At 32.3% G+C, this 22,439-nt stretch overlaps 4 protein-coding genes across 9 annotated transcripts in view; 1 reads left to right on the top strand and 3 right to left on the bottom strand.

The window, feature by feature from the left end:
- Positions 1-1,978: 1,978 nt before the first annotated feature.
- On the bottom strand, positions 1,979-10,652 carry LOC138932327 (probable peptidoglycan muropeptide transporter SLC46). The gene is made up of 6 exons (XM_070294036.1): positions 8,111-10,652; positions 4,364-4,465; positions 3,361-3,498; positions 3,161-3,244; positions 2,536-2,692; positions 1,979-2,294 (listed from the first exon to the last, which is right to left on the bottom strand). Exons 1-6 carry the CDS (start codon positions 9,120-9,122, stop codon positions 2,096-2,098), a joined length of 1,692 nt encoding a protein of 563 aa, XP_070150137.1. The 5' UTR covers positions 9,123-10,652; the 3' UTR covers positions 1,979-2,095.
- Positions 10,653-12,191: 1,539 nt separating this feature from the next.
- LOC138932328 (natterin-3) lies at positions 12,192-14,725 on the bottom strand. Its single transcript, XM_070294037.1, has 4 exons — positions 14,618-14,725; positions 13,504-13,703; positions 12,528-12,671; positions 12,192-12,290 (listed from the first exon to the last, which is right to left on the bottom strand). The coding sequence occupies exons 1-4, from the start codon at positions 14,622-14,624 to the stop codon at positions 12,204-12,206; spliced, it is 438 nt and encodes a 145-aa protein (XP_070150138.1). The 5' UTR covers positions 14,625-14,725; the 3' UTR covers positions 12,192-12,203.
- Positions 14,726-16,798: 2,073 nt separating this feature from the next.
- LOC138932241 (DDB1- and CUL4-associated factor 13) lies at positions 16,799-19,081 on the top strand. The gene is made up of 7 exons (XM_070293875.1): positions 16,799-16,992; positions 17,077-17,471; positions 17,569-17,740; positions 17,876-18,023; positions 18,106-18,406; positions 18,497-18,660; positions 18,823-19,081. Exons 1-7 carry the CDS (start codon positions 16,923-16,925, stop codon positions 18,908-18,910), a joined length of 1,338 nt encoding a protein of 445 aa, XP_070149976.1. The 5' UTR covers positions 16,799-16,922; the 3' UTR covers positions 18,911-19,081.
- Positions 18,989-22,439, bottom strand: part of LOC138932240 (EGFR adapter protein) — a 66,758-nt gene continuing 63,307 nt past the window's right edge. For 5 of the 6 annotated variants that reach the window (XM_070293869.1, XM_070293872.1, XM_070293870.1 and 2 more), the window contains one exon: positions 18,989-22,283. In XM_070293869.1, the coding sequence (XP_070149970.1) occupies positions 22,074-22,283 (210 nt within the window). In that variant the 3' untranslated portion in view covers positions 18,989-22,073. The remainder of the gene's footprint in view (positions 22,284-22,439) is intronic. The other variant, XM_070293874.1, reaches the window with a different exon arrangement.

Raw genomic sequence — 22,439 nt, 5'->3', positions numbered from 1 at the left:
TGATATATTTCTTGACTTTTGCGAAAATTAAAATCTGAGTTTTTTTCGCAAAAATGATCGATAAAAATAAAAAGGTCGATAAATTTGTAATATTATTATAATCGATCTAGCTTTGATAATTAACTGTTAGCTAAATTATAATCAACTGTTGGTAACTTTATGATATATCATATTCCCTGTTTCTCCTTTCCTTATTGATTTCTTTCGATGCTTCCTAATTGCCCGTTACAAATGCAAAGGCCAAAGAAGAATTAGATGTAAGTACAATCAGTTAATACTTTTACGGATTGATTCTTATATAAAATAGAATGTCCAAAATAATTGATTAAAAAAAAAAAAAATCTGGTTATCACGCGTAACCGATTTTTTACAGATTTTTTTTCATTTGTTTTTAAACAGATATTTTTAATATATAATGGATTATATAATTATTCCAAAAAAGTTTTTTAGATATGAACTTTTCGAATATACGATCAATAAAAATCTATAATTTTTATGTAAATTAAAACACTACAAGTGCGTGTGCAATCTATTTTGCACATATATGTATATATTATTACATATATATTAATTTATATATTACATATAAAAGTGTAAATATGGAGAAATTTAATAAGCTATAGCTGTAGTAAAAAAGAAAATGTCAGGTATGAAAGTTATATATGTGGAAAACGTATTACAAAAACAATCATAAATACATTATTTATTTTTATCAATTTTGAATGTATATGTATATTGTCGTATATGCGAATATACATGTATATTAAATCTTAAATAAAATTTGTATTAAGCTTAATTACAATTAATTATAAATAAAATTATATATTGATATATACGCGGATTTTGTCGAATAAAGCTTGAACTTTATTCGATAAAATCCTTGAATTGAGATGTTTAATAGTACGTCTTTATCGTGCTCCTTGTAAAATTTACTTATTCAGAAGGAAGAAGGATTTATATTCTTTTACGAGCTTTGTTATTAAGAATTTGTGCAATCGGAAATTGATTAGTCATGTTATGTAATATGAATATCTATGCGATGTGTGCATATTTCTTTTACGCTATCGTTATAATCTGTTTTTAAGTACAGTTTGTACTAGTAATATATATACTCAGCATAAAGGATATAGATCGTTAAATAAAAATCTGAGTATCGTATTTAACGCCACCCTATCAAAGACGCTCTTGTTGCATGTAATTGGTCGCTTTTAAACAAATACCAAAATTGAAGACTATGAGATATGATATAAAAATATTCCACACAGAATGATGGCCTTTACCATATGTCTGTATACTAGTAAACTAATGCCTTTTTGTGATATCTAAAAAATAAGGAGAGAGAGTTTTCGGCTATTCTTAGATAATTGTTTTAATTGTGTTTTCTTAAAAAATAATCTTTTTTAAATAATTCTTGTTTAATATATTATTTTAACTTGTACAAATGTTAAATTACAAATGTAATCCGGCAAGTTATCCTTTATTTATTTAGAATATCTTTATATCTCGCAAATGCTTGAAAAAGAATCTATAAAATGCTATAAATGAAACGATGGATGGCAAAAAAAGAGTTACCAAAATTTTTTGTTTACACTTTAAATTGTACTTCGATGCTGTATCAAGATGATAACTGTTAGCAGTTGAATAGATGAATTTGAAAGATACGGTAGCTTTGACTCTTTTTTATTTTTACGAAATTTTGCAGGATTCTATAAAAGTTTAGAAACAAATTCTGTTAAAATTTGTTCCGAACATTTGTTATCTCTAACAAATCCCGAAAAAATTTCAAAATTATTTTTTTCTTTAATAAAATTGATTTGCCAGAATCTTTATATATCTCGGATTTTAATACTGTTCAGTATATGTATCTGTTTTGAAGTTACTTTGGTTTCTGTCCGTAAAATGAATTTGGTAGTTCTTTTATCAGTAGCTCCTCGATCAGCGCTTTAAGATGCTCTTTCAGTCCTTTCTTTTTGATGAGGTATTATTAATGTATCATCTGTCTTCACACACACGCACGCACGCACGCACACACACACACACGCACACACACACACACACAAATATATATAAACAAAGGATCACGTAAATCGTGAGATCACAATTGCTCAGATTCGAAGGCCGCGTTATCTATGCCATTTATTATTTCAGCCTTTTGCATACTCTTCTGCGTATCTATAATCCGAGTGTTCTTCAAACTGTGATCTGTCGTGTCCTCGTTTTTATGATTGATCATAGCTTCGGGATCCTTCTGTTCCTTCAGCATACGATCCTTTCGGTGCTCCGTGTACAACCATCTAATTAAAAATACATTTAATATTATACGCAACTATAATTTACAAGCTTAAAAGAGACAAATAGTTCACAGAATAATGATCTGATAATGATAATAAGGAAAAGGCAATAGGAGCCAACCTATTGGCTTTTATTGTTTTTTCCTTATTTTAATTTAAAATAATCAAATTACCTACATATAGAGTGATTGCAAATTTTGCGAAATGTATGTTTAATTGGCAAAAATTTATCACGAATACTTACAAAAATGCAAATACCGCGGGCATTGTCATGGATCCTCCGGCGATGAAAAAAGTCCCGGGTAACGTGTTCATGGTCGCCGCGTAAATAGCGCTGTACATGGGTCCGTAAATAAGCGGCATTAAGGACTCGCACACGCCAAACAATGAATTGACTTTACCTGTAAAATTACATAATAAGGTATCTTAACTGCCAGCAGAATATAAAAATTGTGTATCAAATCTTCCTCGCCGGATCGTTAGTCCAGCAGGAAAGCCTCGTTAAACTTTGTTCGCGATGAAGGAAAAATTAGCACGGTCGCAATGTAAATTGTAATTTGGTGTCCAAATTATTCGAATTACGCGATTCCGCAAAGCAGCTTGAAGGTAAAGACGGAGTTTAAATTGAAAACACCATTATAAGCGGTACTGAAATATTAGTATAATAGTCATAATTCTTATATTTGTAAGCTCATTTTACAAAAGATTTCTGTTTATTTTAGTTGCTTCTTCAGCAATTTATCAGTTAAAAAAAATATTCTCATCAAGTATTTTGCACAGAAAGCTGCAAGATACATTCTAAAGCGGCATAATAAAGTCATTAGAGATGGCAGCGTAAGAAGTGCCATCTTGTATTTGTTCTCGCTTACCGAGTTCATCTGTAGGCACGAGCTTGGACGCTATTGATCGCATGGCAATAAAAGATGTACCGTTTACGATCTCCACAATAGCAGCTGAAACATGTAATTATAAATATGTTATTTGTCGGAAAGTGTTGAAATTGTACATATGATATATTTGACATGTATATAGTTGTTACCCTGATGTTAGCCGTTTTAAAAAGACTGACCTACGTAGACCATCCAAGCACTTGTGGCGAACGCGTAGACAAAACTTGCTAAAATTTTACTCATGCAGCTCATGATACCCACAATCGCGTCATCTATTTTGAGGATGTGACTGAAGATACCGACGGAAATCGCGGTACCTGTGTATAAGAAGAAAATTTCTCAATTTTCTCGCAAAAAGGAAACGTTATTGCTCGAATAACGATTTCAACAAAAGAGAATTAGCAAACATAAAATTGTAAATTACGACGGGCTGTTAATTGAAGAAAATATATTTGAAACGCAAATGAAGTTGGATTGTACGATAAATTTACGTGATCTACATTGACAAACAGAAAGTTTTTGATAAATAGAAAGCCTTTCTCCCGTCCAAATATAACGTCGAATACGGTAAATGCTAAAATTTTAATTTGGTTCACAAAATAATTATGAATTTCCTTGGTACTCTTTATATGCAAATATATATTATATATGTGCGTTTATTAGCAGTAGTATTTATCATTCTTTCTATTGCAAAATATCTATTATTTTTTAACTATCTGTCTTATCTATTATATTTACAATCTACAAACAATTGCATTTTCAAGGCAATCTCTACTTTCAACGATCCGTTAGAATAAAAACGACAGTCAGTGATTCCGCTTAGCAACGATGTTCATTCTTACGTAAAATACATCACTGCTTGGACTTTCATTGATTTCATAAATAGAAAAAGACTTGTGATTGTGCAGCTGAGAGTTACGATGATAAAACTAATGGGGATATCTTTAGTTCGCGCGAAACGATCACAGGAGATTATCTACTTCAAATAATCATTATATTACATATGTATTTCTACACGTACTAGTTGCTTTGTCTTATATTTCTATTTTAAAATTAGCAGCGATGAGAACCAACAATCAATGAAGAACCACAAGTGTATATACGTGCAAATATTTTACGAGCGTCGACATTGAGTTTTTTTTTAATAATACGTGACATTTTTATTTAAAGTCATTTTCTTACCAATCAAATTAGTTACCATGCCAAACGTGGAAAACATGCTGAACGACACTTCGTTCCAATTGTATCGGTATCGCATATAAAGATAGAGAACCGCCATTTCACCTGAAATAGATAGACTTAATGGTACTTTTATATTCTCATCGTTAAAAAATTTCTTTCTTTATTGCAGCAAAATTATAATATAATCAATTAAGGATCGAAGACGATAAAAGTTTTGATAATAAGTAATAAGAATACGTAATACTATATGTAATAATAAAAAAATGTATCAGTTTAGCCCAAACTTCGTTCAATAAATCTCCATTTTTAGAAATTAGGTGTGTGTGTGTGTGTGTGTGTGTGTATAATTCTAACTATATAATTATAAAGCTTTATAATTGATGTTCATTATCGCGAATACTAACGACTTAATAACTCCGACACATAATTTACCAGCATATTTGTATAAGATTAGATTTTTATACAATGACTTCTAAGAATCTCAAAGTTCTTAATCAAGATTGTGTCAAACTATTGTTATTTTTCGTACAAGCTCACGATGATTTCGTCATAGTATTAATCATCATATTAAAAATTTTCAGAATCTATTAAATTAATAGTAAGCGAAAGTAAATCCCGATATAAATTTAACCAATTTTTAATTTGCACTTTAATTGTAAATTTTATTTAAAGAAAATCTTTAATATTGTTTAGTATCGTTGGCCAAACGTCCCATTTATATTTTTGATTATAATTATTAACGCGCGAATTTATCATTTATATCTGATCTTTGTATCTTAATAAACTACCGGTTTTTATATCATTTATTTCCAATGATATCTTGTATTTTATGAGGCCATTAACGCGCTGTTAATATTACTGCAACAATATTTTGAGTTACCCAAGCGCAACGGTTTTCTGTTCAATTACAAACCATTTTCAGACGATTACATCGGCAACAATTAGACCAACAATTGCTTCCTGCAATAATACCATCGAGTTAACTGCGAAGGTCAAATACAACGTGAGGATTATGTAAAACTCGCTCTTTCGGAAAAAAAAAGAAAAAAAATATTCAATGGAGATGTACAATTCGTGATAGCGGTTATAGAAACGGTTATAGATTTGTTTATCACTTGAATATTATCCTTTTGAAAATACAAATATGTATGCACATTTTCATTCAATTCTTTCATCGTATTACAATTGAGGCGTGTTTGCATGAGATATACTACAAGAATTTGTAAAATCGGTGATTTTTCTCTTCTTAAAAATCAATATGTTTTGTATATGATACGATATCCTCAACGTATACTTTCGCAAGATTATAATGAAAATATACAGTATATTTTCATATAGTAATACGATACGCGAGGACAGTCGGACTTTCACCTACGCGTCCCTGATGAGCAAAGATCTGAAATTACATCGTTAGTATATAACCGTGTTTGAATCGTATTAGCGTATGCTGCACGCAAATAAATACGTGATTTTGCTTGCATATTTGCCTACATCCATATACACGTGGCTCGTTGAAAAATATTGAAATTTTATGTGAAATTTTAAAGTGTCGCATATAGAAGGTAAATACTTTATAAAATAATTTTGAATACAATCAAGCGACGCGATGGCGTATTTTATGTAGGATGTCTCGATGTTTATATATTATATTATATATATAATAAATTGAATATTTATTTTTCTAAATTTTAATATTTTCCTTTTGTGTTTATGCATTTTATTATTAGATATTTTAGCGTGCAAATTAATATCACGAAAAAATAAGAGCACAATTTTTTTAACTTTTATGTAGTAAACAAAGTTTATTTTGAAAGTCACTGTTTGTTATCTCGAAGATATCAATTATATTTACATTTATATTAATTATAATTAGAAGTTTTTATAAGAAATGACAAATTAAGCTTTTGTATTAAAGTATAGAATAATTGATTTCTACATTTCTCGCATGTTGAATATTTATACATTGATTTGAAAATTATATTTAAAAGATATTGGATTTTATATAATCGCTGAAATTGATCTGGATACGATATTTATACGGATCTTTTGTTTATTCGTTCGCTCTATAAAAATAAGCTATCGGGATACGCATTAATTCTCTTAATAACTCTTGATCCACAAGAGTTATTAAGAGAATTTCTCGTATGATTATAATGAAAAGAGAGAGTTAAGAAAAGTATAACATCTTACAGGTATATCCGCGTTGGGGCATTCAAAATCAGGAAGACGCCTATTAGACGAAATTGTTATAAGTCCGCTGACGACTGTCCACGTCACTTAGCAGTTGGGGTAATACGTGCTTAATGCGTACCCAGACATTGTAACGACAGTATGTATATAATTAAATTGTGACAAGGGCATCCGCGAAATGTACTGGAATTGTGCGTTGTCGCCGTACAAACGTGCACGATCGCATTAAAGTCGCGATAGCGCGCTGTAACAAATGCACGCTAATTGAAAAATTGAATGATCCGAGCGGTCGCGTGCTTGGACGAGCTCCTCTAGCTGAAACTAGAAGCTTTATTGTGTTATCTATGTACCGTTTGGTATTAATACAATATTAATACCAAACGATAAATACGCCATTAACATTTGGTATATCTATATGCCGATATCGTCATTTATTATGCATATTTTTATCGACGCTTAAGAATACGTAAATCATTTGTTAGAAGGCACATAGTATATACCAGTATACGTACATCTAAATAACACCACGTATTCGCGCTCGTATAAATGTGTGCCTAGTTTTACACACGTCTTCTCTTACTTTCCCTTCGCGTACAATATATTCACGCTGTCGGACGTAAGTAATTACTAATGGGAATGTGCACAGTTACCGCAACGCGAATAGCAAGATTGACGAGAATTACAAGCAAGTTTTTACTGTGCTACGAATGCACGCAAAAAATTATGGATATATTTTATTTTTGATCGTTAGTGCACAGTGGGCTTTTATCGATTTAAAAAAAAAATTTATCTAATCAAATTCACACACAAGTCAAAGTATATTATTTGCATATTTATATATTGTATAAATCGTTGAATTTCTAAAGCATCTTCTACAATTCATTTCTGGCCTGCATAATACGACTAATTATTAATCCCAATTACTTTCATTTAAAATTGATTAATTTTATATTTCTGTGAATATAGTATGTTTTATGTTTTAGTTTAAAACAATTAGAAAAATAAGTTATAAACGTATAAAATATGCACAATGATAAGGTTGAATTATCGATATTTTTGTTTTTACAATTATGATAATAGCTCAAATTACGAAGCAAATATCTCAAAGTAACAGCAAAATAATTCACACAAGATAAAAAACATTTTTTTTTATTTTTGTGCTTTTGCTTTAAAACAATTATATATATATACATTTTTAACAATCACAAAAATAAACTAATACATATCGAAACAACTTTCTTTCGAGTAATGTTAATAATATTGTTAAAATTGAGACTCTTTCATAGAGTTGCACGCAATACTTAGTTCTTCTTAGCATTAATCATTTTCCGGCTTTTTAATTATTCTCTCTCTCTCTCTCCCTCTCTCTCTCTCTCTCTCTCTCTCTCTCTCTCTCTCTCTCTCTCTCTCTCTCTCTCTCTCTCTCTCTCTCTCTGTCTTTCTCTCTCTTGTATTAAGTTGTGTTGCATTATCACATTAACTATAGACGCGATAGGAAAAGAAACGAAAGGATATTTATAGAAGATATATTTAAATTTTATTTATTTAAAAACTTACCGTAAAGGGGTCCGATGACAACCATAATAATAACCATGAGTACGATGACTCTTTTCTGGCGATTGTTCGCTCCTTTCTTGAACGCTACGCGAAACGTTTCCTCTATGTGCCTCAACGAGAAAAAGTTGAGAATAAAAGCGCACACCGAGATTCGTTTGCCCTTGCTTGGAAGGGTCTTTTTCCGCGCACGCTCCGCAAGTACCCTCGGTGGCTCTTTAATGACCACTAATCCGTACACAAAGCTCATTACGTAACACACCATCGAGATAGTAAAGACACCGTAAAAACCCAGCTTCGTGTACAGTATCCCCGACAGGGCCATGCCGATTGGCACGCCGAGGGATAGGAAAACATTGGCCGCGCCGATCCTGAGTGTTCTCGATTCTACGGACGTGATGTCCGCTATGTAACTAAAGATGCCCATAAACATGGTAAACCAGCCGCCGGTTAATGCAGGCCACACAGCCTCTATTACAACCGTCTCCATGGGTAGTTCGTGGAACCAGTAGGTGCAAGCGATAAGAGTGACACTGCTGAAGAATTCGCCGATGATCGGCAGCAGCATACAAGGCTTTCTCAAACCGGTGCGATCGCTCCACGCACCCATAAATAAAATCAGAATGGCCGGCAAGGCGCTTTGCAGCGGTGTCTTCCATGTTTGCATACGCGCCACCAGCTGTTGAACCGCGGTCTCTTCGGCCTCGTAGCCGGTGGTGTTTCTGGCGGATAGAGCCGAGCATATCTCATCCGAATAAGCCAGATTCACTCGACACGCCTTTTCGAGAATAAGATTCTGCGTGGCCAGCGAAGAGAGCACGCTAGGGATCACATAACACGCTACCATCGGCTCAACGGTGATGTTGCTAGTCAGGAAGGACCATTTCTGTTGGATACTCATGGACTTCCAAGTGATGGTGGCACTGTTGGATTTATCGGCCACTGTCAGATTCGCTTGTTTCTTCTCTGGCGTGAGCCCTGCAGGCGCACCGATAGTTGTCGTAATTTCAGACATATCTTTCGTCAAAGAAAAAAAGGATATCTCACTTTACACAGAGATGATTGGTGTCATATATATTGGAGTTCTCTTTCCAAATATATAATGGGTCCAAGTCCAACAGCGCGATATAACTTTGGAGGAATGGCTCTCCGTTGCAAAAGCGCGAGAGAAATCGCACGGTGGTCTCGCGACTTCGGGCTAATGCACCATCGTGCATTACGAGACGCGTCGGTGCGCTCTATCTATCTCCTTCCTTCGCCGGTCTCCGCCAGTGTTTCGTATCACCATCTACCCCCTCTTCTCTCCCCAGATTCGCTTTCTGTTACGCTCTTTCCTACGATCAGCCTACGGCGCCGCTCCTGTAACGTACGAGTTGATCCGCCTTCATACACAACGTTCAACCTAGGTATTAACACACGCGTCGATGGGGCAACGTCGTCGACGTTGTTCGCGAGCAATTGCTATCGTTTTTACGACAATCCGCTATGAGACACGCGGCTAACGCTTTAGCCCTCTAACGACCGGTGAACCGCTTCCGATTCCGCTTTGCGCTTATTTTTCAGGTCAAGGTCAGTCTCCATTGACGACGTTCATGTCCATGGTACACCAGAGGACCGCAGAATCTTCTCACTTTGCTCTCTCAATTCCACTCTTCTTCGGCAATCGCTTTATCTACCTTATTTATTTCATTCTGTTGATGCAAAAATATAGCAATTACCTCGATGCGCGGATGTCTCTTACAATGGAACATAATGAGTCCGGCACGTGCTAAATATTTCTTTATGGATACGTGCTTCTGATAAATGCCATGTTACATAAAGTCTAATTCACTCTCGACTGAAAGAGACATATTCATAAATGGACGACGAGTAATAATTATCATGTTCATTTTTCTACCTAAGGAATATTTGTTCTTGCGTCGGCGAATAATGATCTTTTTCGGCTTCATGTATCTTACGATTCGACGGTACATCGTTTCTATTCGTCGACAATCTTGATTCCCGATCGTGATCCGTCAATTGTGCGTTACTACGTAAGAATGTATTATAGAAAGTGTTGTCGTATTGAGTTATGTAAATCGAGATCCCAAAATTAGTGTCGAAATCTCTCGTCAAGTGTGAATGTTTTCGTACTCGGGTGATGTCAAAGATTCGTAAAAGATTACTCGCGAAACTGTACGATTACCTTGCCAGATCTATTGCGTAAGCTTCTTTCACCGAGCAATCCATTCGAATGATCGATTCGCATAATCTTCGATCATTCTCAATATATCCTGTTTGGTAGAAAAATTCTTTCCTTCCACCGTAATAGTTATTATCCGAAAGTGTTTCTCCTTTTCACCAAGAATAATGCGCGAATAACTTTGAGCGGTCGCGTGAAGACAAGCATTTTCGATCACCAGACGCGTGATTTTTTTACACGAGAAACGCAAGAGACTCGTTAGCCAAAAAGAGAAACGATCGCACTGCGTCAACTACGATGTGATCGCGTCCGATGTCGACAATGTTGAACGGATGATGACAACTGAGCGTAAACAGGGAGCGTCGTCGAATCGTTGCCGCGCGAGTAACTCGACGAGGTACTGTTAAATGTGACAATTCGTTGATAAAGTAATCGCTACGGTCCCAACGTTCTACACAGTCAAAGCTTATTTTAGACAGGGCCGTTCAAGTGCTATTATCTACGGTGCTTTTGAAGCTATTCGCAACGGCTCGTCAACTGGCGAGGAGCATTGCCGATGGCATTATCGCGTTTTTACTCGCGTGCAACGAATCGCGTGTGATATCCCTCGTAATTTGCCATGTCTTGCTATTATCATCTCATATCACCGGTAAATTCTCGTGAAATTGTTTATTTATTTAATTTGTTTAAACGAATGCTCCATCTGTCTTTGATCGACCAGATCTGAAGGTCTAAAATGACATGCTAAGCTCTCGAAACTTACGATGCGGAATCGCGAAATCGATGAAAATTCGCAAGGTCGCAACCTAGAGAGGCCGAAAGAAACTTAGAGGCGGCCCTGGCTCTTAAGTCTGACGTGTGACACTGTCAAGTGAGTAATGCTCGCAATTTTACAGCGATGCTTATAAAATATTCGATACAGAGCTGTCACCGGCACCTCTGTCTTGATATCCGACCGACGAGGGTGCATTGGTGGTCGTCATCACCCAAGAGTCATCCTCTTCGGTCATCATGGCGGCTGTGTACGCTGAGAGAGACACGGACTGCTTTCGCGATGATGAACCGATTATTTACTGCTACCGTTAAAAAGCTACTAATATATCGTATAATAAGTTATTACTACTTTTAATATACATATCTGATTTGATTGCATTCTCGCTCTGTTGAACCGTTACTCAATAATCGTGGATTTCCAATAATAATAACCATGGAGCCAATTAATATGATTTTAATTCCGCGTTCAGCGCATAAAACTATTTTTGATATCTTTTTTCGATTATCGAATTAAGTGAACAGAAACGATTTCTCCTATACGCATTTTTTTTCGGTCTGATACAATGCTTTTAGCAATCACACATTTGTGTTTCATTTATTTATAGAAACCCCCCTCTCCCCGTTCATATATTGCTGGATTGTTCCTTTTGACAATAGTATGTATTGTCGTTTTATAACAAATTTTGTAACTACTATAAAAGATACTATAATAAAAAATATTGCATTATTTTAAGTTTTTTACAATATTTTTAGAGAGATTAAAAATTATTTGTACCCATAGATTTAATTTTTATAACAAATATTACTATTGATTAATAGAGTGAATTATATAAATATTTTACTAAAGAATAAATAAGAAATATAAATTGTCTAATTAATAGTATTTTTATATTTAATTGTTGCTTGTTAAAAACAATATTTGAAATAATTAGTTGCAACTACAATATTTACAGTTGTTATTATTGTATCATTTATAATCATCTTTTTAATAAATTTTTACAAATATTTAAAAAGAAAGGAGCGTTGTTTGTTCGCGCAATAATTTCTTGCGCAGATCCTCGTGCTTCAGTGGCATATGTGGAAATTGTTGCTTGACTCTTAATTTTGATCATATATAAAATGTACATCGAGAATTTTTAATTAATGCATGACGAGTACTTCGTAATCCTTGAATGACAATTCTTCGCCATCAAATGGAATGTACAGACATCCGTGACTTTGTTGTATCTGAAAAAATTATTTTAAGATATTTAGATTATATTTTTTTATTACACACACACACGTACATACACACACACACATATATATATATATATATATATAAGTAAACAGAATCAGAGCACAATTAAAATAAATTTTACGTATTAAACGCGGAATATGAAAAATTAATATTCTCATCATATATATATATGTACACAGAGTCGCTGTGAATCTTAAGAACAGACAATTGCCGAAAAAGCTGACCTTGCCAACTGTCTGAGACCCGTTATGGAGGACACGGCCAACGTACAGAGGTTCCCCGTCCGCTGTTTGACCGGCGATTACCGCATCCGTTGGTACTCCACCATTACTACAGAATTCCCATGCAAATTCGCCTTGGCAAAGGACCTGTTATGAATTTATCGTAAATAATAATTGATAAATAACAATAATTATGTATAATGTTATATTAACAATTAATTGTACCAGAGATTGTTCGCTTATCATTATTATTTCATCAGAGAAGATTATCAGAAGAGACAAAAAATGTCATTATAATAATAATCTCTCACACAGTTTATAACGCTTACCACGAATCATATCTTGCGGTCGATTTTCAATCTTTGCAGAAAAACTGATAGCGTTTTCGAGTGAAGCAAATTTGATGATTCTGAGAGCGATTAATGATGTCGTAAATACCGTCTTGGGTTACTAGAGATATAATACTTATTTATATTAATCAAACTCAAAACTCATTTTCGATCGAGAATATGTTCATGGTCAATTGAGTTTAATCGCTCTCAGAACTCAGAGCAATCAAACTTTGCTTCACTCGGAAACGCTATGATATCTCAAGATTATCTTGATCTTAAATACAGCCGATTAATCTTAAGTTTTATACTTTGGCTACTTATTTATGGCACATTACGTAACTTGCAAAAATGACTTGTAATTGCTTTTATTCGCTATTACAGGAAATCATTGTGCATTATGTGTGTACTAACGTTATATTATCCTTCATCATACAGATTGAAGATAATACTGTTATTTTTGTAAAAAAAAAAAAATCATAAAAAAAAACTAATATTATTTTAATGATTCTAATTCTCCTTATTAGAGACATACAGGAAAATAGTTGCTTAGTGCTAATAATCGCCTTTTTGTTTTTAGGAATAAAAATAATTTAAAGAATAGAAAAATTTTGTAACATCGAGAAACAGAAAATTCATTTTTCACTCACTTCGAAACTATCTTTAGGATGTTCTTCGCCGTTATGACAAACGTAAGCGACGTTTTTGTCAGGAATCACTTTTGCTGGCAACATGTCGCCATTATGGAAGGCTCTGCCAACGTAAATCGTGCTTCCGTCAGAATCGCGGCCGCCAGTGACCGCATTTTCTGGCAGCGATTGATTACCGGTACGATTTACCCACCTGTAGGCTGTAACAAAATGACAAACTATCAATAACACTGATATATGCCAAGTGAATCAACTGAAATGGATCTACTAAGCTTTATATATTTTTTCAATCTTATCTCGTCAGAGTGCGTAAATGAAAAACTTTGATTATTTAGAATTTAGAGCTTAGTGAGAGATATAAATTTGAGCGAGAGATATATTATTTGGTTTAATATAAAATTTAGTTAAAATTCAGGTAAAGTAAAAAGAAAATATTTCAAGTAATCGATAAAAGTCTTCCAGAAGATTCATAAAACGGATGATTTCATATCACGCATATTATCTCTACCATTTATATGACTCATACTTTATAAAGTGACTACTTAAATTTAATGACAAATTTTTTTAAATTTTAAGAAAAAATTAATTTCCAATAATAATTTTTCTCATTACACAATACAAAAATAACGTATAAAATGACAAAAATAATATATATAAGCACGCGTACATGTATTTATAATATACGCACATCCTTTTTTATAGACATTTGAGATAGATTTTTAATTATAAGCAATTAGAATCTCTCTCTCTCTCTCTCTATCTCTTTCTCTCTCTTTCTCTAAAAAATAAATTTTCGGAAATTAAATATTAAAAATGAGGGCAACAAATAAAATTGCATTTTTTTAAATTAATTTTAATTTGTATATTGTGATAGAATTATAATCCGAGTTTTTTTTTTTTTAATTAATGCTTCAAAATTTTTTTATTAATAAAAAGATAAAAATGTGAAAAATGACAACATTCGATAAGTATTGATAATAAATTAATGGAAGATACTCGTGAAGCGGATAAGAGAATAAAAAAGTTAATTTTATAAAAAAAACTAAAGAGTTTGATATTCTATATCTATTTTTAACATGTACTATATTTAGGGAAATTTCTTTTTTTCACTCACCTGGCATTATAGAAAATCGATTCGGTACGGTTGAAGCCTCAATACGAGATGATGCTTATCGTGTCTGTATGCTAAGTTAAAGGCTGGTGTAATCTTATCGTTCGCGTAATCTTATTTGTTGAAATGTTTCGTTTCTCTTTCTCTCTTCTCCTTTCGCCCTCTCTGTCTCTTCTTTTTTTGCGCTACATATGACACTGTTTCTCTAGAATGTTGCGATATGATATACTTCTCCTTTTTCTATACATTTTATATCAGTTTTATATCAGACGCATTATCGATTGGCAAAACTATCATAATATAGTTGCCATCACATATAATCATGCATAAAATTTTATTTTACTTATGTATGCATATATATAAAATCCAATTTTCTTGATAAAATATAATATCTTAAATTATATATATATGTAATATGTTTTAGATAAAAATTCTCACTACTTTTCAAAATATATCACTCAACTTCTTTCACAGCGTCCAATATCGGATATATGTACGAGTATATACGTAATAAAATGCTTGTTGTGTATATAATAATAAAAATAACTACGTGCGTGCGTGCTTGTGTGTGTGTGTGTGTGTGTGTGTGTGTGTGTGTGTGTGTGTGTTTGCAAAATATAGTTAACAACGAAAGCGACCAATTCATTTTTATCCATAATGCATTACCCACTAAAGTTATTATTTTTAATATTTGTATAATGATTCCTATTTAATGTTCAATACATATTACGTAACAAAAATGTCTTTATTTTACATGTATTTCGATATCCAATAGGGATTAATGTACTTTCTAAAGAGATTCTAGAGGTTAATGTATTTTCAAAGATTTTCTAACACTATTTTCGTTTTCAAATAATTTTATTTTATTATTTGATGAATCACCGACGCTAAAATACAAAATGGAAGAAGAGTTATGTATAATGCTGTATATATACAGGGTAGACCCAAACGTTCCGGCCAGACTTTGAGATTTTGTATAGGAAATTTAATTCTAAACAAAAAATTTCTTATAAACATGGGTCAAAAAATGCTTCCTTAAAAAGTTAGTGCTCAAAAATCTCTGAAATCACGCTAATTTTTAATGTTCATCTTGCTGGTTGATTATTTCACTAAAAAAATTTTACATTTTTGCATTGTTTAAACCAATCATCATATGGGAGGATGAAAGGAAAAGTAGAAGGTGAAAGGAAAATAAAAGAAAAAGAAAAAGAAATTTAATAAATTTCTTGGAAAAAATTAATAAAAATAAAAAATAAAAATCTTTTTCTTTTATTTCTTTTTCTTTATAAGGCCATAACAGTGTATATTTAAAAACTCCAACTTCATCTTCTTTTTTTTTATTTACAGAGTATAGTAAAAATTACTATCTAAAAATTAATTGTTCTTACAACTTGTCTTTTAATTTTAACAAGTAATTGTTATACAACTTATAAAGACCTAAGAAGAAAATAAAATATAAAATTCATATATATATATATATATATATATATATATATATATATATATATATATATGGAATATGTATATATGTGTCTCTCCATATATATTATTGTAAATTCAGATTACAATTAATTTCTAGCGTGTTTTTTAAAATTAGGATAATAAGAATCATAGATTATGTAACAAATATACCAACTGTTAAATTAATACTATTTTATAACATAATTACTGTTTTTTCGCAAATCCTATTTATAGTGGAGACTCGAAATTCTGTTTAGCGGAGGCTCGAACCATACTTAGCCAAGATTCGAACCTTGCTTAGCCGAAAATCGAATATTGCATTCCACTTAACGATCGCAAGGCTCGAGAGCATCATCTGTCTTTGTTTAACTTTTGATGAACAACAAAGATGAAATGATACCGTGAGCGTTGCGATCGTGAAATGGAACACGCCCTATGTACACCAATGAGCGTCTGCGCAGAAAAATGCGCAGTATTTAAGCGAGATAGATTCTAGGCTGAAACTAGGCTGCAATCGGGAAGCACGCTTACGCGTTAAAATCGTAATTCTATCTTTGTTATTTATTGAAAATTGAACAAGGACAGAGCATGCTCATGGCGCTAAAAGCATGCTGCGCGAACGCATCTTTAGATTCTGCGCAATTTTCTGCGCAGACGCTCGACGCTTAACGCTGCCATGTAAAGATACCTTTATATAACCTTACATTCTCGTACACCGTACGATACACGGTACACTTCTCTGCTTTCGGTGTATTGAATTTATTGACGGCACATGTGTAAATAATTTAAATATCCTCGTATAGTTTCATTTATTTCGGTAAAAAAAGTGCACGTAATAATTTTTAGGATGAAAGTTAAAATGTTAACAAGGAATCCTGATGAGTATTTACGAGAGACTAAACGAGATATTCATAAAAGTAAATCTATATAGAGATTGCAAAACTAATCTAACCTATTAAAATCTCTCTACAGCTGATTAAAAATTGTTTTATCATTTACAGTTCCGAGAAATTTCGATCCATCTTTACATCCTTTTGTAGCTCTAAGAGAATACACAAAAGCATTGAATGCTGTTAAACTCGAGAGAGTATTTGCAAAACCATTTATAGGCAATTTAGAAGGCCATAAGGATGCAATATCTTGCATATGTAAACATCCTTCTCAATTATCTACTCTATTGAGTAGTGCTTACGACGGCGAAGTAAGAATGTGGAATCTCGCTCAAGGAATCTGCACACGCACATTACTAGCTCATGATGGCATAATTCGTGCCATTACATATGTGCCTAATGGAAACCATTTTATTACTATTGGAGATGACAAAACAATTAAGACATGGGATGCTGTTTCTGCTAAAGAAGAAGAAGAAGAACCGTTAAATACTATTGTCAGCAAAGTATGTATATATATAGATATATATTTTCTTTTTTTAGTTTATAAGATTATTTAAGCTTAAAAGTACTTGAAAGTTTTAAGTAGATTTTTATTTTTAGACAGTATTAACTAATATAACTCATCATCGGACTAAACCTGTATTTGTCACCTGTGGAGAAGGATTATGTCATATGTGGGAAGAAACTCGTAATGAACCACTACGTACATTTAAATGGGGAGTAGATAGTTTACATGATGTTAAATTCAATCCAGTGGAAAAAGATCTTTTAGGTATAGTGTATATTATATATACTGAGATTTTACTATACTTTTTTATTATATACAAATTTTTTTGTAGTACTCTGCATGCAAAATATTGCTACTCAAATTCAGAATTAAATTTCTCTTAAAGCAAATTGTTTTCAGCTTCCTGTGCGAGCGATCGCAGCATAATTTTATATGATACTAGAGAGACAGGACCCTTAACAAGAATAGTAATGAAGTTACGAAGCAACAAACTTTCTTGGAATCCCATGGAAGCTTTCATTTTCACATGCGCTAACGAAGATTACAAGTGAGATAATAAATTATGATAATAATAGCTTCGTTTTTGCGCTCAATTTTTGCAGAAATCTTAAATACATTTTTTTTTCCAGTTTGTATACCTATGATATCCGGAAATTGAAAACGCCGATTAATGTACATATGGATCACGTGGAGGCCGTGATAGATGTAGATTATTCGCCGACAGGAAGAGAGTTTGTTTCAGGTAGTTACGACAAGTCCATCCGTATTTTCGAGGTCAATAAAGGTCACTCGCGAGAAGTGTATCATACAAAACGCATGCATAGGCTTACCTGTGTAGGATGGTCACTTGATAATAAATACATAATAAGCGGCAGTGATGAAACGAATCTTCGTATATGGAAAGCTAAAGCGTCAGAAAAACTCGGCATTGTAAGTAAAAATATCACAGACTTCATGGATTTACATGTGACTTGGAATAACTACTAATAATTATTTACCTTATTCTATTTTTTGTAACAGTTGAAGACTAGAGAAAAACTAGCATTGCGTTGCAATGATGCTTTGAAAGAAAAGTATGCTATTCATCCTGAAATTCGACGTATTGCACGTCATAGACAAGTGCCGAAACACATATACAATGCGCGAGATGAATTACGGAAAATTCGTGAGAAAAATAAACGCAAGTAAGTACAATTATATAAATACACGCGCGCGCGCGCGCACACACGCATATACATACATACATACATACATACATACATACATATGCATACACACATAGTTGTTCATACTTTTATAAATAACTTTTGAGTAATATTTTAATAAAATATTATTTCATCTTGCAGGGAAGCTAATAGGCGTTCTCATTCTAAGAAGGGAACCGTACCATTTGTGTCAGAAAGGAAAAAGCACGTGGTACGTCAAGAAAATTGAAATAATATGTATCATTTTACTCGATACGATTGAAAATATATTATAATATTTTGAGCTTTATTTATCGACTCATCTCTGATTGACTTACACGTCATCAGTTTTTGTATTTGTTAGATCTCATAGGATATTATTGTATGTATATTGGCAAGAAATATACTCTTTGTATAATATTTATTGTAATAAATAATTTCTCTTGACATTTTATATAACTCATCGCGATAATAAATTCATAAAACATTACAAATCTCAAGCAGTGATTAATGTTATGCCTAGTGTACCTTACAACAGCTGATTATGCTGCGCTCTTTGCCCGATTATTTTAGCACGCAATTTAATCGGTTTTCTAATATAAATACTTCTCTTTCGTTTTTTTCTTCTTATTTTAATTTCATGTTCCAAAAAGCTTATTAAAATTCTTGTACGTTGTATTATGATAAATTTTTAATAACATTTTTATGAGATTTCTTCTTTCATTATTATAATAACTTAGAAATTCGCGTTATTAAAGCGTTACACAGGAATACATTGTAAAAGTAGAAAGTCGCAGGGATTCATATTCGCACAAATCTATTATACATATCATACATACGATTTTAATGCATTATATGCATCTTTCTGAGCTTTCTTCCAACACAATGCATTACTTATGTATTTCATCGATACATTTTACTGATGCACATATTTATTTGTCCATTTTGTCTGCACAAGGATCGAATTATCATATTGAAAAATTTAATATTTGATGCTACAAGTACGAAAAAATTTTACGCCATGATTACATTTTCTTATATTTATATTTATAATATTGAAATTAAATCACCGAAATTATAGCAACTTCAATCCTTGTTTTGCAGTAATTTTTGTTATACATGACTATCGTTATTTAATGTTGTTGGTTTGATGAAAAATATGATATTGGTAGTTTTTAAATATTTTAATGTAATTTCGATAATTTATATAACCAAGAATCTAATATCAATGATACTTGGCGATTAACGGAAAATTATTTTGCGATGTACAAAACGTGATTTATAATATCCGGTTAACGCGTGAATTGTGTCATAATTATTCACACATAATCGTATGTTTTTCATTATCGTAACTAATTTCGAAATTTCTGCACGAAATTTCTGTACACAAGACTAGGATAATTAATAAACTAAATTATATATACCATATTTTAGCCTATTTATCATATTTTGTATCTCATCGAATTCCAATTTCGGTGAAGTTTTATATATTCTTAGTAATCATTTTTCATGAGATATCATGCCTTTTACTGCTCTTTGACTAATTAAATATATGTGTAGACATATCGAACAAGAGAATAATTATAATATATATATATACATATAAACAACATATACACATCAATATTGTGATTGAAGACTAAAAACAAAAAATATTTTGTTTGTTTTTACTAAGAGGGAACAATATATTTTTAATCTTGTTTTAAAATTACTTTCATTTAAATTGCATCTCTGTTTTACACAATTAATAAATAATATTACACTAATATCTTGTATCTATTGCATAGATTAGGAAATAAAATTTAAAACAGAAAACTTGCTTTTTTTCGTGCATACATCAGTTTATTTTACACAAGATATTAAAGATTATTGAAATAGCTGATAATTGAAATAATTAATTTTATTTTCAATGTTGATCGAGAAGATATTATTTTTCGTTTTCAGTCTCCGTTTGGGATATATCATCCGGATTGCGCGCTTCGATAATAACAGAAAAATCCAAATTTGACACGTTTAAACTCGATAATGGGCCAATTATCTTGATTTTGTTCCCAAATTCGAACACTTTATTTAGATTAGACGGTTCGATTTTCGTGGTTAAGTCTTTTCCTCGAAGTATGTACAGAAAATATGTCACGATTATTCGTATCTTTCATAGTTTCTCAAGAATAGACCTCGTTTGATTAATTATGAGGTCTAATTGAATAGAGAGAGGCGATTGCGTTTAGTTATTTTACAATCTTGTTGGAATAGCTGGCCTTTTCAGTGCTTTTTCTCAGTGCGATTAACAGTCGATATAGTTTACGTTTATGATGCGTCACGATAACTAGTCAAATATATATATATATATTTGACTACATCCTACGAAATAATAAATAATCGCTTCAGTCGAATAAAAGTTATTAGATCGTTCTCAGACACCGCAGTTTTTCACAATTGTGAGAAAGATGACAAAATATTTGAATATTATATGTGTGAGTTATCGATTTTTCTTTCGAAAAATATCATTTCCATATATAATGGTTTTTCCATTTAATCCTCATATATTTTTAACACAATCTTTTTTCAATGTGATATTTTCATGTAATATTTGTTTAAACTTTTTAAAACTTGAAATTATTTTCTCTTCGGCGTAATTTATTGATGCTATTATTTATTCTATCAATTACTCAATAATTATGCATTTTATAACAATAATATATCATAATCAATCATTTGGCATCGTTTCAACTAGGGATCCAAACGATAACAAAACTCAATTTACTTTGAAAATCAGTCCAACACAGAAAAACTTGAGAAAAGATAATTATTCTTAATATGAATACTTGAATATAAATAGATAGATATTCTGTTTCGTGAAAATAATTTAGCCCAATTGTAGTTTTTTCTCGACAAACGACAATTGTTTTGTTTCATTTGCTATAACAAGCTTAAAACTAATATCTCACGCTAAGCGTGCTGCGATATATAAAAAATTGTTTGACATTACTACTCCACAGTCGCACGCGTCCACAACATTAGCAGTTATTAAATTATCTCTACTCTACGTATTTCTTATCAATGACCTATTAATGACTTACGAGTATGTATCACTGGTGGTTGTGCGAGTCTTTTCGGAACATAGATTCGATAAGTAAGCGTCGTTTAAATACGTACTTTGTGTCGTGTCGCCAATATCGATTACTCCGGGCAAGATCTCTTCGGGACAATCGGAAGTACGACATTGGCTCTTTACATTCAATGGCACAAAGTTAATCCAGATACAAATGTACCAAATAGTGCCTCACGTTCCTTTCAATCCTTTACGTCTTTACGTAAATCGATTTTTTACGAATCGATGATGGTTACGTTTTTCTAAAAAAAAAAAAAAAAGGAGCACGAATATTCCAAACCGTTGTTTTTGACGCTTCGTTCTAGACATTTAGATCGGCCATCATTTTGCGAAAATCCGCCAGAGTATTGTAATCGGGGTCTGAATCGATATCCGCGAAATCCTTGCTGGAATCAGTCTTGACGAAGCTCGGATTATATCGGCTTAGCGATAACGGGCATGGCAATAATTCTGGCATGACCGAATGGTGAGTGATGAGCGCGGTCAGCGTCGTAAACTCTTTTGTGAAGCCCTGAAACGTATGAAATTATTAACATTATAAAATTTCTTGTTTCTCGTAATATATTACGACGATATTGATTCGAAATTTTTCTGTTTCGTTTGAAATATTTTTATTTTTTCGCAGCTATTGTTAAAAAATATGTAAAAACGAAAAGAAAGATATACA

This window comes from Polyergus mexicanus, unplaced genomic scaffold (genome assembly GCF_030449975.1).
Source record: "Polyergus mexicanus isolate NDT 795.1 unplaced genomic scaffold, iyPolMexi1.0 SCAF_4, whole genome shotgun sequence".
Taxonomy (NCBI): Eukaryota; Metazoa; Arthropoda; class Insecta; order Hymenoptera; family Formicidae; genus Polyergus; species Polyergus mexicanus.
Note: the sequence above shows the minus strand (reverse complement) of the source record. Positions and strands in the feature narration are given on the sequence as shown.